Source organism: Populus trichocarpa, chromosome 6 (assembly GCF_000002775.5).
Source record: "Populus trichocarpa isolate Nisqually-1 chromosome 6, P.trichocarpa_v4.1, whole genome shotgun sequence".
In the NCBI taxonomy this organism is placed as follows: domain Eukaryota; kingdom Viridiplantae; phylum Streptophyta; class Magnoliopsida; order Malpighiales; family Salicaceae; genus Populus; species Populus trichocarpa.
In genome coordinates this window covers 13,349,091-13,365,474 of record NC_037290.2, presented here as the reverse complement: position 1 = coordinate 13,365,474, position 16,384 = coordinate 13,349,091, and the positions used below count along the sequence as shown (strand labels likewise).

Below are 16,384 nucleotides of genomic sequence, written 5' to 3'. Positions count from 1 at the left end.
ATCTTCCTAATTCTTCAAATTCTCTTGAATGATAGTTTTTAACAACGTAGTCAAAGTCTTATTAACTACTTCAATTTGATCATTATGTGGATGACAAGTGGTAGAAAATAATAATTTTATTCCCAACTTACTCCACAAAACCTTCCAAGAGTAGCTAAGAAACTTAAAACATGTTAAGACACAATGCTTCTAAGAACCCCATGAAGTTGAAGTATCTCCATAAAAAATAAGTTTGTTATATTAGCTGCAACATCGGTTTTATGACAAGATATAAAATGTATCATCTTAGAAAACATATCTACAATCACAAAAATAGAATTCCTACCTTTTTTGACCTAAGCAAATCTAAAATAAAATTAATAGATATATTAACTCAAGGTTTCTTAGATACTGATAAAGAAATATACAAACCAATAGGCAAAACTTTATACTTATATTGTCTATATGTTATGCACCTATCACAAATTCTTTTAACATCTCATTTCATCTTAGGCTAGTAAAAGTTATCATGCAAAATATCTAAAGTCTTAACAACGCCTAAAATATTCCATCAATCCTCCCCTATATGCTTCATAAACAAGTAATTCAAGCATAAAATAATTAGACACACACAATCTGTTTTTTTGGCTAAATTTAAATTGTTAAAAAGAAGAATGTGGGTTTGTATATAACTTCTTGTTTATAAAGTTTTCAATATAAAGAATTAAAAATATGAAATGTTGTGATGATTCTAAATCCTTTAAGTGCAGGAGAGACCACGGGATCTAGACAATAGCAAGGAGTCAAGTGAGAGTACGGGTGCTAGGTAGATGTGCTACACCATAACATTTTTATTTGAGTAGCTTGAAATGTTTTCTCTATAATTTTCTTGTTTTTCTAATTCCGGGTATTGGAAAAGCTAATGATGCCAATGAGTTCATTGACATTGACATGTATTAGAAAATGTGATTGCTAATTATCGGAACAAAAGTTAATGATATCAAATTGAAAATTGGTATCGGTTTTAACTAGTGACTCAGATTACGGATGGAACATGAAGAAAATAGAACATAATTGCCTGTATCTAATATATATGTTTCAATTTGATTTTATCATTTATTTATTTTAGTTATTGTAATTTTTTTCAAGATCATCTCATACTCGTCAAGAGTAGATTTCCTTATCACATTTGCTTTTGTATGCTAGGTATAATATCATACGTTTTAACTTATAAGATAACTTTGTTTAAGCATGTAAAATATATTTGCTTAACTTTCAATTATAGACATATGAACTTTAAACTACCTATTCTCTTTACTCATTGTTTATATGTGCTAAGATATTATATGAACCCTTATCATTATATAATTAATGTGTCATATAAATAATTGTATGTGATGTTGTGTGGTTTGGATTTAATTGATGAATGGTTGATGTGGATGATGATTCAAGATAATTAAATCGTGGTTATTTGATAAGTCAATAACTTGGAATGTTCTATTTATAAAGGAAATTTATCAAAATTTCAGTAGAGCATACACATGTTTTTGGATTTTATTTTTATTTTTCAAAAAGATGTTGAGAAATTAACAAATGAGCGAAAATGCATCAAAAACATATTTTTAAATATTTGATTTTTCAAGAAAACATCAACAAGGTAAAAATAGTTAAAAATTATAAAATGGACGTACGAACGACTGAAATGCATCGAAAACACTTATTTTTTGCTTATTTGTTTTGGGTTTTTTGAAAAATATTTTGGAATTGATTTTTTGAGAAGATAACAACAAGATAAAAATAGTTGAGAATTGCAAATCGGGGTGTGTGAACACCTGAAATGCATCAAAATTACAGTTTTTTTAATTTTTTACTTATTTTTTTGGAAAAACATTTTGGAATTGAGGGTCAAATTTTGGGTTATGACACACTAGATGATAATGTCAAATACATTCCTAAAGCATTTAGTAAGCCATACATCATATTGTACACCAATTAACCGAACCAAGTACAAAACTAAAAAGAAAACTAGTAAACCAAACAACCTTGTCGGGTAATTTTTTCTTTAAGGCATCTACTATACCAAGTGACTTTCTTAACGAATGGTTGACCACCTTATCACTTAAGTGAGCTAAATTATCTATTGTGTTCAAGTGTGTAATAGTTATATCTAACTTGTCCATACACCAAGATTTAAATTTCTTTATCCTTACACCAATATTTAAATTCAAAATTATTTTATCTTTCATTTCCCAACTTAGATAAATAAGACAATCATTTCAAATATCTCGTTCTACAATGCCACTTTTACCTTGTAGATGACAAAAAAAATTTATAACATTTAGCTTGAACCATATAGTATATTAGACTTATAAAATTCAAATGTTAGACCTATTCTTCCTTACTCTAAATGGCTACTAGTCTTTCTTTCTTTCTTTCTTTCTTATAGGCATTTTCGTACACCTTTTATAAGATTGTTGAAATTATTGAGCTATAATTCCTATTCTTGCATAACCATATCCTTTTTACTTTGAGCTAACCTTTGATTATTCTTACACATTAATTGCATCTCCTACCTCACACAAATAGAGTTGTTATTAAAGCATTTTTTTTTTATTTTTCTGAGTGAAACTTATTATTAAAGCATAAGTGGCACTATAACCACTTGGATTTTGATAATAAGCTTTCTTGTGAGTGCTTATATAAGTTTGGGTCTATCTTTTAGAATAAGACCACCTTAGGTTTCAATCTTTGTTTGTGAAAAATATTAGTGGATTTGATCTTGAGCCCAGTATAAAGGATCATTCTAAAGGTTTGAACCTTGAAACTATAAAAGGATTCAGTTATAAGGTGTGGTCTAGCATGTGAAATAAAAAGTGAGTGATAGTAAAAGCCCGAACTTATTGTTTGAGAAGTAGAGTAGGTGGTTAGTATCGAAGCCATATAAAATATATGTGTATGTCTAATTCCTATCTCTTTATATTTTTGCATTTTCATCTGCTTGTTATTACCTTGTGGATAAACTTAGTGTTATTGTGTTAATATGTGTTAGAAAGTTTATTACCTTATGCTAGTGTGGTTGAAAAGGTTATTGTGTGATGTATGGTGTGGTTGCGTACTTTGTGGTTATTTAGTATAAATTGAATTGTTGGGTTTAGTTTTAGAATACCTAATTCATCCTTCTCTTTATGTGTTTCAGCCTTTCACATTTTCTTAAAATGAGTTTCCTATGCTTTATGTATTTATTTATCCAATCTTATAAGTTATTCAGAAATTATATCATGGATAAATAAATAGAAGATACTTATATATCATATATTATTGACTTTATCTGGATTTTCTTATTCAATGGTGCTCTAGTCATATGCTTTTGAGTTGCATCTCTAGTTTGTTAAGTTGCTACACCTCGATCAAACATATTTTTATTTGTTTTATTATATTAAACAAAAAAATTATAATATTTGTAAAGGTAATATTCTTTTATCTTATTCTTTTATTTGAGATATCTGTTATTATTTCTTGAATTATAGACTATCATCATTTGCATACACACGCTCACATATATTGACTATATGAATCGATAATCTCATGAACAATTATAGATAAAGTAATTGTTAAGATTTGCTTTAGTGCTTAATCCCGATTATAGCAAGGAAGAGAAATAAATTAGAGTAAAATCTTATTGTTAATGTCAATTGTCAAATAACATCTTAAAAATATATCTTTTGCTATCTAATCTCTTCATCAATGTCTGTAACAATTATAGATAAAGTAATTGTTGAGATTTGCTTTAGTACTTCATCCTAATTATAGCAAGGAAGAGAAATAAATTAGAGTAATATCTTATCATTAATGTCAATTATCCAATAACATTTTAAAAATATATGTTTTGCTATCCGATCTCTTTATCAATGTCTGGAACAATTATAGATAAAATAATTGTTGAGATTTGCTTTAGTGCTTCATCTTGATTATAGCTAGGAAGGGAAATAAATTAGAGTAATATCTCTTCATCAATGTCAATTATCAAATAACATCTTAAAAATATATGTTTTGCTATCCAATCTCTTCATCAATGTCTGCTGCATACTAGTTTGTTGTTGTATCTTTTCCTCTTTATTTGAGTTAGTCAAAACTTCTTTGATGTTTTGGGATTACCCAACTTTACTCTTGCCAATGTTTGTGGCCAATAAAGAAACTTCGTAAAAAATAAAAATAATTTATTTGTGAAAGTTTTTTATATACTTCGCTATACTAAGCTATGTTTATTTGTCTTTTTTGCAAAAAATGATTTTGATTCATGGTCTATTTTGATGCATTTCACTAAGAGCAATGTTACCTTTTAAAGAAGATTCAAATTAGCCATTAAACTATTACTATTGTGATCATAGCTAGATCTCTAAATTTATACTTTATTTAGTCTTATGTTTGTGTGATACGAGACATTGAAGATTTAGGTTCCTTCACATTATAGTTAAGAATAGTATGTTAACATGCTTATTGATGTTATAATTTTTAGTGGTGAAAGGCTTGTTCTTGTATTTTATTTAATTTAATTAGGTTGAATTTTTTCTCTCTCTAAACAATAATAAATAAATAAATATAAATAAATAAATACTTTAAAGATGAAAAGGAAAATATTTGTGTAAATGTAAAAAATATCTTGAAAAACAAGTTAATTTGAACATGATTTTTCTTTTGTCATTTTTCTCTAAATAAAAAACAAAATAATATGAACATATTTTCAGTTTTCGAAGATGAAAATTAAAAAAAAAAACTTTAAGAAATGAACAAGATTTTTTATTTTTTATTGGAAAAGAAAAATAAGAGAAGGAGAAGAAAAATGAAAAAAAAATTTATTACTAAACATAACTTAAAATATATTAGTAATGCTTTTCAATTAATATTGGTAAAATATCTATTTTATATTTACAAATATATATTTTATTCCTTATAAATTAAGAATGTATTTAGTATGTGATTGGTGTATAGTATTTTTTTTTAATTAAAAATAGATCAAGATTTTAAAAAAAAATTATATTAACACATTAAAATTATAAAAAAAGTAGAAATAAATTTAATATTCTTTAAAATGAAAAATAATTTGAAAAAAAAACTCAAATATTTTTATAAAAATATGTTTGAAATGAATTTTAAGATTTTTTATAATTTGAATTTATCAAAATCATTTAAAATATATAAAACTAATACTTTACTGCCCAAAACATGATTTGAAAAAAACTTTTTCTCGCACTATTCAAGAGATTCAAATGAAAATCTGGAGGAGGCCCGTTTCTTTTATTTTCTTGCTCTACTGAGTACGACTCGATCAGGCTACTCTTAACACAGTTCGCTTCTCACCTGGTTCAGCTCTTCCCCCTCTTCAGCATCATGTCTACTCCGAGAATTCTTCTTTGCGGTGACGTTTTAGGCCGGCTCAACCAGCTCTTCAAGCGTGTCCAATCGGTGAACAAATCGGCGGGCCCATTCGATGCACTCTTTTGCGTGGGGCAGTTCTTTCCTGACTCCGCTGAGCAATTAGAGGAATTCACGGACTACATTGAAGGCGGCGGCGGCCGCTCTCAAATTCCTCTCCCCACCTACTTTATCGGCGACTACGGTGTCGCCGCTCCCAAAGTCCTCTCCACTGCTTCCAGAAACTCCGCCAATTTAGGCTTCAAAATGGACGGCTTTAAAATTTGTGATAACCTTTTCTGGCTTAGAGGCAGCGGCAAGTTCACTCTCCACGGTATGGTTGGGTAGAGTTAGGGGTAGGGGTAGGGGTAGGGGTAGGGTTAGGGTTAGGGTTTTCTGACACAACAAATTGGTATTTATTTTCTTGTAATTTACATTTACTGTGTATGTTATTAGGTTTATCTGTTGTGTACTTATCCGGTAGGCAGTCATCAAATGGCCAACACTTTGGAACATACAGTCAAGATGATGTTGATGCGTTGCGAGCATTGGCCGAGGAACCTGGAGTTGTTGACTTGTTTTTAACATATCCTCGATGATTTCATTTGTTATTAGTGATTATCTATGTATACATTTTGTTTGTTTGAACGATTGATTTCCTTAATGTCATTTTACTAATGAATGGCCCAGTGGTGTCACAAACAGAGCTTCTGCATCTGATATTCCTGCAGGATTCTTGGATACTACAGGTTCTGATTCTTCCGTATCTGAGTTAGTAGCAGAGATCAAACCACGGTATGCAATGAGTGCTGATGAATCAACTTCTTCAATTGCATACTTCAATGATGTTTATTTGTTCTTGTCTCTCTGTCTGTTGGATATTAGAATGGAGCATGTGCTTACTAAATACTGTTTTTCTCATTAAAGGTTGTTCTTTGTGGCAGCTACCACTTTGCAGGTACTAAGGGTGTTTTCTATGCTCGTGAACCTTACTCTAATGTTGATGCTGTGCATGTCACACGTTTCTTTGGTCTTGCTATGGTTGGAAACAAGGATAAGCAGGTTGAATTTGTGTTCTCAGCATGACTTATCAATACTTTTCTGCCATTTTGATGTGTTTTGGGACTGCTTGAGGATACTCGTTGCAGTTTCTTTTCAATTTGAGTGGTTACATAAAGCTCCTTCGTTTTAATATTGAACTTGTTCAGCATGAATTTTTTACAAGATGGTGCTCATTTTATGTGATACTCTGACTAGCTTGCAGTTGTTATTCAACCTACTCGATTTAGAATTATCTTCTGGGCATTCTTTAACTGTTGGTTCCTGCACTGCTTTTCCCAGAAATTTATCCACGCCATTTCTCCCACTCCGGCATCTACAATGTCTGCTGCTGAGATTAGCATGAAACCTCCAAATACTACCTTATCTCCATACACATTAGTAGTAGATAAAACAGCTCTCGAAGAAGTCACAAAGAGGTCTACTGCTAGTGTGTCAGATTCACAATATTGGAGGTACGATGTCTCCCATAAACGACATAAATCTGGATCTGGGGAAGGCAATAAGCTATGCTTTAAATTTATATATTCCGGTTCATGTCCACGAGGAGAAAAGTGTAACTTCCAACATGACATGGATGCAAGGGAACAATACTTAGGAGGTGTTTGTCTTGATTTCCTTATCAAAGGAAAATGTGAAAGAGGTCCAGACTGCAACTTTAAGCACAACTTGCAGAATGAAGGTGAGAGCCATTCTCGTAGGAGACGCGGCTCTGAAAATGATAATGGTAACAGGTTGGTTTTTTTTTTTTTTACAATTAATTGTCCGTTGCTTAATGATGTTTTGTTTTGGTTCTAGTTATTTGAATCATCCTCTCTTGAAGCATTGAATGTTGATTTTCTTGTTTTGTTCTGCTATTTTTCTTGATTTTCCTGAAGTTGAAGGACATAAATATAGGTCATTTTTGTAGCAATTAACCCTCTAATTGTGTTTCAGGTCAAAAGAGTGTTGGTTTTGTTTGTCAAGCCCCAACGTGGAGTCACATCTAATCATTAGCATAGGAGAATTTTACTATTGTGCACTGCCTAAAGGTCCCCTTGTTCAAGATCATGTTCTGGTAATACCCATTGAGCATGCACCGTGTACCCTTTCACTAACTCAACAAAGTAACTCTGAGCTGGTAAAATTCCAGAACAGTCTCAAGTTATATTACAAGAACCGAGGAAAGGAAGCTATTTTATTTGAGTGGATTTCCAAACGGAGTAGCCATGCTAATATTCAGGTAGTCATTGTTAATGTATTCAGATGCTTGATGAAATAAAATTTCTGAATTGCTTTCAAGGATCCATTGCTTCTATTGTCACTTCTACAAGAACTCGTTGCTGTGAAAAATCCATGGTTCTCTCTCCCTTACTCCTCTCTTTCTCCCAGCTTTTCTTGAAATATTTTTGTTGACAAGTGCACAAAGATCTTCACCGTGTGTTTTACTTCTTGACACAAGAAATACTTGCTAATTTTATTTCATCCTTTATTTCTCATAGGGTGTCTAGATCTTTTTGGCTGAATGATACAATAGCAATAATGAAAAATCTACTTCCCTTATCACTGCTATTTATTTTAGTATTGTTTTTATTAATCCTTGGTCTTTTACATTTTTTTGTTCTTTTCTCTACTTTTCCATAGGTTGTCCCTGTTCCATCAACCAAAGCAGCAGCAGTTCAAGATATATGTAACTTGGCTGCAGAAAAGTTGGGTTTTAAATTTGTGGTCATGAAGTGTAAGTTCTATCATTCTAGTTTTTAATGCATGTTATTACAGCAACTGGATGATGATTTGCATATTTTTGATTACATGTACTCCTAAGCTTCATGACATGAACATGTATATCTTTTGGTTAAGTTTGGTTTCAAGTTTATTTTGAAGTTCAAGGTGCAAAACAAGCTTCAATTGTCTTTGGTTTTACTTCTGCATGATTTTAATTTCCTGGTCTGTAGTATCTTTTTCTAGTATAGGTGTTTATTATTCTGTTAATGTTGACCTCAGCCACCTTGAAGACGGCTTGTATGAGTAATTTTGAGTAATACTTGATATTCCTTGGTTGATTTAAAAAAAAATTGATATTCCTTGGTTTCAACAGCATTTTCATTCAGTTATCCTTGCAGTCAATAACAGTTCAGATGGGAGAGAATGGTTAAGGACGCAGTTCGATAGGAACTATAGTTTCTTCTATGTGGAACTCACAGAAGGTACAATACTGTCACATTCAGTTGAGGAGAATGAGAATTTTCCTGCCCAATTTGGACGCGAAGTAAGATGCTAAATCCAATTGCTTATTGTTTGATTTTCTGACTTTTGCAATGTGCATTTTTTTGTGAGAAATGATAAGTTATGTTTGCATTTCTAATGAAAATTGGCTAATAAGCTGCCTCTTTCAAACTAATTTACAGGCAGCAAAATAAATTCCACTATCCATTCACCTGGTTTTGCTATTTTGTAATCAAACCTTTATGTTCCAAAATAACTTTGATTTTACTGCTTGCATGAATAATCATTTTCTTTTAGGAAGTAATGAATATGATTTCTAAGGACATGCAATCCTCTTGGTAATTATGAAATATTTTGCAGGTTCTAGCAGGCTTGCTGAACATGCCGGAGAGGGCTGATTGGAGAAATTGTGCACTTGGCAAAGATGAGGAGACAAAAATGGCGGAAGAATTCAAGAAACAATTTGAAGAATTGGATCCAAATCAATGATTTTGTCAAGCAGATGATGGAACATGCCGGGGAGGCTTGCTGAATTGGATTCAACTAAGTAATTTACCGCTCGGTTCTTTAACTGATGGCGCTACCCGCCTAAGGTACTCTAACCAGTTCCATTTTAGGCCGCCGGAGGTCAGTTAGCTTCATACCTGACATCATTGGAACAGTTATGTGGATTCTTTAGAAGATGAGCATCCACATTTATACGATAGTTTGCCAGGTGTATCTACTCTCTAAAATTATTTCATTGTGATCGGCTTGTCGCCCATTTCTTATAGCCCATGGTTTAAGAGTGACGTTTCTTATAGCCAATATATTTAAGATTGCTGGGATTTGGTGGCTAGTGATTACTGCTTCAGTGGCTTCCGTTCATATAGGCTTCAAGAAACATATTGGTTAGTGTCTCGAGACAAGGACAGTAGATGAAGATGACGGGGACATTGGGGATATATTTTTACGTATTTTTTATTTTGAAATAATAGAAATTTATTCAAAAACTATTTTAAAAATAAATTTATTTTATATTTTCATCTTTATATCTTCAATTAAATGTATTTATGGCTATTGTGTATTTGTTTTTTTGGTCTTAAAACACTAGAGTATCTTCAATATAGGCTTTTCTAAATGGTTTTTTTTTTTTTTGAGTGCATATATTAAAAAATATTATATTTATACTATTTAAAAAGGCTATATCATTAATTTGACTTTTCTAAATAGTTATTTTTATCCGGAGATGCTCCAACCAAAATCATTAGTTTTTTTTCTCTCAAATATTTGACTATAAACTGTTTTATACGTGTAGAAATATTATTTTAATTAATTTCATTTAAGATTTAAATAAGTCAAAATTAAAATTAAATTGGCAAGTATTAATATGTTAGATTAAGGTGAATGGATTGCATATTACATTAATATTACAGAATCAAATAGAATTTAAAGTTTTTCTCAAAATTTGTAACATGTATTTTAGCAGTTGGAAAATGGATGAACTTTTTCTTAACAGGTAATGTATTCTTATAAATTTTATCTGCTCATTAAATCTCTTCCTCCAAATTAGCGATTGACAAATTATTATTATTATTATTATTAAGTTCCACTCATAATTAATAATGCATGTATGTATGTTTTAAACATTTTATTTTTTAAAATTCAAGATCAATAAAAAATAATAAGATCAATTTATTCAAATAAAAATATTATTTAATAGTCAAATGATTATATTACCGTGCAACTCGAAATATGGTAATACTAGTTTTTTTCTTTCACCAAACTTGACGAGTTGGATCAAAACATTTTGGAATATATAAAAAATAATATCGAGGCTATACAAAACTTTTCGATATTATCATTAATCTCGATACAATGGCTCAAATCTAAACACTTCCGATCCGACTCAATATTGTTCATGTAAGCAACCTTTGATGTTGTTTGGTAATGTGGTTGCGGGTGAGATTCACCCGCAACCACATATTTAAGTGTTTGGTAATAAAAAAAAAATGATTTTCATTGATGGGACCCACCAATTTTAACTGTTGCACCACAGGTTTGGAGAAGCAGCATTTTGTTGTGATTTCCTCTTAACAGTGGAGCATGGCTCCACTGTTCACGTGAACAGTTGTTGTTTTTTTTAAAAAAAAAACCAGTGTAGTTAATTTATTTCACTCGCACTGTTCACGTGAACATGAACTTCTAATTTTTTTTTTGTTTTTTAAAAAAATTAATTTAAGGTGAATTAAATTTACTCGTACTGTAATCTCAATTTTATTCCTGATAATATGTTACCTAATTTTATTGCACGCTCAAAAATTCATGAAAACTGTAGTTCTTGTCGAATAAATTTTGGACGTAATGAAATTGTAAATTTTTTTTAAAAAAATTGAGTTTTACTTGAAAAACTAGTATTTAATATTATTTAATAACACTATATAAATTAGAAGGATATCGCATGATGATGTAGCATTTGTGAAATTTGATCTCAATTCCAATTATGTTCTTGCCGGGCCCGACCCAGTTAAAAAAAATTCAGTTTTTATTTTTATTTTAATTGTGTTTTATTCATTAAATTAGAAGGATATCGCTTGATGACGTAACAAAAAATTCAGTTTTTGTTGTTGCGTGCTTAAGAAACCATGAAAAATATAGTCATTGTTGAATAGATTTCGTATGTGATGACATTGCATGTAGTTTAATGAAATAATAAATAAATTTTGATATCAATATTATTTATTTCATGATGTAATAATAGTAGTTAAATCTACAATATTTAAATTAAAAATATTTTTAATTATTTTATAACCTCAATTTGAAAAGCATTTTTTTAACCAAACACATTAAACTACTTTTTCTTCAACCTCAATTTCAACCACAGTTTTAACCAAACACCTATTTTTTCAAACCAACCTCAACTAAAAGTACTTTTTATAAAACAACTTTTTTCAAACCACAACCACAACAGCAATCGCAATACCAAACACACTCTTAGCTTTTTTTAGTAGAGCAGTAGTAATACATAAAATGTCAACTCCAAATATATGACTTTGCATGATTTAAATTTGCTTAAATAACAAAATCTCTCTCAACTTTTAGTTTTATTATTTAGTATTTTACCAAAAATAATATATTGAATTGAACATGAACATTCTTTTTTTCATTTTGTTTTCAAGATTTCTATTTAATTCATTTTCCTTTTCAAAATAAATGGTTAGGGTTTACTTGTTTTTTTTTAATAAAAAATACACTATGATTTTAAGAGAGTTTAAACTAAAAGATTGAAATCATGTCTTGATCAATTAAAGCTTGTATAAAAAAAATTAAAAATTAAAAATTACAATTTACTTATTCTAATTAAATATCTCCGTGACAAAATATTTTCTAAAACTATCAGGCTAATATACTATTTTTCAAATAAAATTTCTAAAATTATGCACATTGTTAATAAAATATTTACTAATATTTGTTTTAAAAAAAGGTATATGAAGGGTATTAATTAGTAGGTGTTTTTAAAAACATTATTTCAATCTTCAATTCTAAGATAAATTAATATATAAATAAATAAAAATAGCCTTAAAGTTAGACTTGATCTGATGTGTTTGTGCTTGGTAGGTCAGACATACACTCTTGGATTGGAATAAATAAATTAAAAAACAAAGGTGAATGATGCATCACCACCTTGGCAGTGTCCAATCATAACACAAATAGAGTGATGATTTTGCCCCTCGTAAATCCAAAACTTTCAACTTTCATCATGTCAAGGCTTTTCACATCAACAAACCTTCCTATTGAAATCGAATACAGATTAACTATTTATGCAAATAAAAGATAGGCTTTTTAGAGTTTTCTCTCACCTATTGCTATTTCTAAAATATTTTCTACAATTATGCACATTAAGTTAATAAATTATTATTATAGAATATTTACTAATATAAATGGCATAAACTTATGGTATACGAATGTGTTTTACAAATGATTATTTCAAACATTGGATTAAAAAAATTAATTGTAAAATATTTTTAAAAAAATAAAAAAGGAGAGCCTAGCTCAAGTACGCTAAGGCCCAATATAAATCATAATTATTAAACCCGAACCGGCCTAGCAGGTCAACTTGAAACCCCTGTCAACCCGGTGGCTGGATCGGTCTGGGTAAGGTAAAAAACTGGGATGAGCAAAAACCCGGCAAAACCCGGTTCACCCGTGACTCGGGTGACCCGACAAAACACGGTTGAGACTCGTGTTTTTTTTCTCCTAGCCAAAGACCCTTATTTATTTATTTTTTAGTTGATTATTAACCATTTTTAAAGTTCACTATATAAATACTATAAAATATTTTATTTTTTCAGTGTGGGATTTGAAACCCTTTAGTATATATATTCTATGTTCATAAGAAAAAAAAATATTTTTTCAATGTGGAATTTGAAGCTCTTTAGTATATATACTCAATGTTCACAAGAAAAAAAGTTATATTTTTTCAATGTGGGATAAATTTTTTTTTTTATTTAAATACATCAACTTAAAATGATAGCATACTAACACAATATCTTTTCAATGTGAAATAAAAAACCTTTTGAAATAATTTTTTAAACTTCATTATTTATAACACGTATAACCTATATTCACATGAATTGTTTTTTAATTTTTTCATATGAAATATTAAAATTTCAAAAGTTTTTTCGGGTTAACCTGAGCAACCTGTGTAACCCGAGACTTGGGACCTGGCTCCTTAACTAAATCAACCTCAAATCGGGTCTAATAACTATAGTATAAACCCAGGCAAATTTGAGCTTCTCTATTTGCGTGGCCTAGAGCAAATTTAAAAAATATATATCAATGGGTGTTGATATCCAATTTCATGTTGTCTTGTATTAAATCATAATTATATTAATAGCTGGTTTCAATAGTATACAAAAAATTAATTTTATAACTTAACATTAATTAAAAACAACACATAATTAATTAAAAATATTAATCTACAATTAATTTAATTTATTTTCATATTAATCTATATGAAAACAATTCTAAATAATGATACTCTTAACTAATTTCACATAAATTTAACAAATTCTAAATTCACTATAAACCTTAAATTCAACCTAAATAATTATTTTATTTCAACCGAACAAAACACAAAATTTATTGCATTGTAGCATGTTTACTTTGCTTGTAGGACTAAAAAAAAAATTGGGGTGGCGGCGACATTATCAATAACAGTTGTGGCGGCAAAGAGAATGGTCGATTTTGAACAAAAAACTCCAACGATGCTTAGAGACTAGGATGAGTTCGATTTTAAATTGTTTGAAGAGGAAAATAAAAGGATTTGGTGGATTTTTTTAGAGAGATTGTGAGGGGCGACGTTCAGTTTTAGAGAGAAAAGTCATCTGATTTGTGTGTTCTTCGATATGGGTTGCGTTTAAATTTTGATTAATATCGCGCTTTGGAAGTGCAACAACTAAGTTGTTGCTGTTGCGGTTCTAGAGTGCTATAATGTCAAATTGTGCTATTTGATTAAAGTTTAATTTTACAAAAAAAAAAAAGGTTTTACCCTTTAAGTGTTTGGTGTTGCAGTTGGGCAGCGCTTTTCAAAACAATAATTTTTTAATAATTTTTTTGGTATTTTTGGATCGTTTTAATATGCTGATGTCAAAAATAAATTTTAAAAATAAAAAAAAATATTTTGATGTATTTCCAAGCAAAAAACACTTTGAAAAACAATATCTACTGCTATCTCAAACACCCCTCTAATTTTAAATTATACAAATTTATTTTTTCTTTGAAAAGCTAAAAATTATCATAACATCTGTAAAACTTATTTTCAGCCTCAAAACAAATTCAATAACTGAATTATATTTCTTAGCTTCCGGTCAATAATTGAATTATATTTTATTAACCTCCGATTTCTTTTATCCAATCATGTCCATGCTAAAATCTATATATATATATAATTACTGAATTATATTTCGTAGCCTCCGATCTCCTTTCTCACTAGAGACTAAAAACAAATTAAATAAAAATCATCACTTAAAGTAAAAGACAAAAAAAAATAGAGCCCAAATGAAATCACAAACTATAGTAAATAATAAAAACCAATACAAGACCTAGAAAATATCATTGAATAAACGGTGCTTGTTTCTAAGTGAATGGTGAATGCACTTACGTTTTAATTATTATTATTTTTTGTTAAAGAAATTGTTAAGATCTTTAACTTGTTAAGATATCACTGAACAAGTTGTGCGTCTCACTTGTTGGTCGCACCTTCGTGTTATTATAAGATTGAGGTGAATATTGAAATTTATTTAAAAACGATGGAGTGATTATTTTTTAAAATATTTTTTATTTAAAAAAAATTATTTTTGATATTAAAACATCAAAATAATTTGATAACACAAAAAAATAATTAATTTAAAATAAAAAATAATTAAGTTTTTAAAAAAATAATTTTAAAATACAAAAACAACAAGCAGGGTAGAAGTGGCTAAAGGCTCGTACCTGGGTTGGGTCCAGGAAATTAATGCGTTGTCTTTGTCATGAAAGTTGACGTGAGAGAAGGGTTGGTTCCTTTGAGTGTTAGACTGGAGAGAGATCGGACCAATGCTCCTGTTTCTTTTCAGCCTTAACAAAGAGAAAAGGGATGAATTAAGAAGGAAAAGAAGAAAAGCAACGAAGTTAAATATATGAGAAACAAAACCTGATGATCTTTTATTGCATGTGAAACAATGCAGTTGGATCTTTTTAGGATGGTCCCAGGCCTTTATAATGTTGAGCTGCTTGAAACAATGGAACCAAAAAAAAAAAAAAGAGGGAAGATTGAAGAGTGTGTGGCAAGAAATCTATGGGTTACATGATGTTAGTTTAATATGTTATTTAGCAAATTGATTCTTCATGTAATACATATTTATTATCAATAAAGACTTAATTTATCTTTAATATTTATATAATATTTTATTAATAAATCTAAAATTTAATTTATGAATCTAGAGTAAAAATAAAGTTCAAAGCATGACATCTTAAGTTGTCGCGCTTTTAAAGCGCGACAATATCAAACTATGCTATTTTGTCAAATCTTTTTAAAATGATGTTATCCCGTTAAATTTTTATGTTTACTGTGCTAATTTTACAAAAATAAAAACTAGTTTTACCTTCTGAGTGTTTAGCGTTGCGGTTGGGCAACACTTTTCAAAAAAATTGAATTTTTAATAATTATTTTTGGTGTTTTTAGATTTTTTTGATGTGCTGATGTCAAAAATAGATTTTATAAATAAAAAAATTATTTTAATGTATTTATAAATAAAAGACACTTTAAAAAGTAACATCTACCACTGTGTCAAGCACCCCTAAATCTAAATTGTACAACTTTATTTTTTCTTTGAACAACTAAAAATTATCATAACATCTATAAAACTTATTTTCGGCATCAAAACAAATTCAATAGCTGAATTATATTTCTTAGCTTCCAATCAATAATTGAATTATATTTTATTAACCTCTGATTTCTTTCAAATAATTTGAACCACTTATGACTTTTCTAATATTTAGAGGATTATGACATGTTGTTAGATGGTGCACTTAATTTTCAAATATAAATTAATTAATTATTGAATTGATAATAAATTAAATTTTTTTATTTATTTAATTTTATTTATTTAGAATTATAATTTATATTTGGACCAACATATTAGAAACATAATGTGTCACACATATTAAGAATCATTAGTCAGAAATTAAACTGAAATAATTAATTAAG

General features: G+C 29.2%; 1 protein-coding gene across 3 annotated transcripts; it reads left to right on the top strand.

The window, feature by feature from the left end:
• Nucleotides 1-5,214: 5,214 nt before the first annotated feature.
• LOC18100387 (zinc finger CCCH domain-containing protein 64) lies at nt 5,215-9,427 on the top strand. 3 transcript variants are annotated; one of them, XM_024604609.2, is made up of 9 exons: nt 5,217-5,725; nt 5,848-5,977; nt 6,067-6,186; nt 6,336-6,453; nt 6,733-7,184; nt 7,387-7,672; nt 8,074-8,167; nt 8,541-8,698; nt 9,016-9,427. In XM_024604609.2, exons 1-9 carry the CDS (start codon nt 5,368-5,370, stop codon nt 9,142-9,144), a joined length of 1,845 nt encoding a protein of 614 aa, XP_024460377.1. In that variant the 5' UTR covers nt 5,217-5,367; the 3' UTR covers nt 9,145-9,427. The 3 variants fall into 3 exon arrangements, with proteins under 3 accessions (XP_024460381.1, XP_024460377.1, XP_024460378.1); XM_024604610.2 differs by having other exon boundaries at nt 5,218-5,725; nt 8,553-8,698; XM_024604613.2 differs by lacking the exon at nt 9,016-9,427 and having other exon boundaries at nt 5,215-5,725; nt 8,528-8,692.
• The last annotated feature ends 6,957 nt before the right edge of the window (nt 9,428-16,384 follow it).

What these genes read in the sequence shown, in the direction of transcription:
- LOC18100387 (XM_024604609.2), top strand. Translation starts at nt 5,368, where the DNA reads ATGTCTACTCCGAGAATTCTTCTTTGCGGTGACGTTTTAGGCCGGCTC. An exon ending in CGGCAAGTTCACTCTCCACG is followed by an intron (nt 5,726 to 5,847) that starts GTATGGTTGGGT and finishes GTATGTTATTAG; the next exon opens with GTTTATCTGTTGTGTACTTA. An exon ending in GTTGTTGACTTGTTTTTAAC is followed by an intron (nt 5,978 to 6,066) that starts ATATCCTCGATG and finishes ATGTCATTTTAC; the next exon opens with TAATGAATGGCCCAGTGGTG.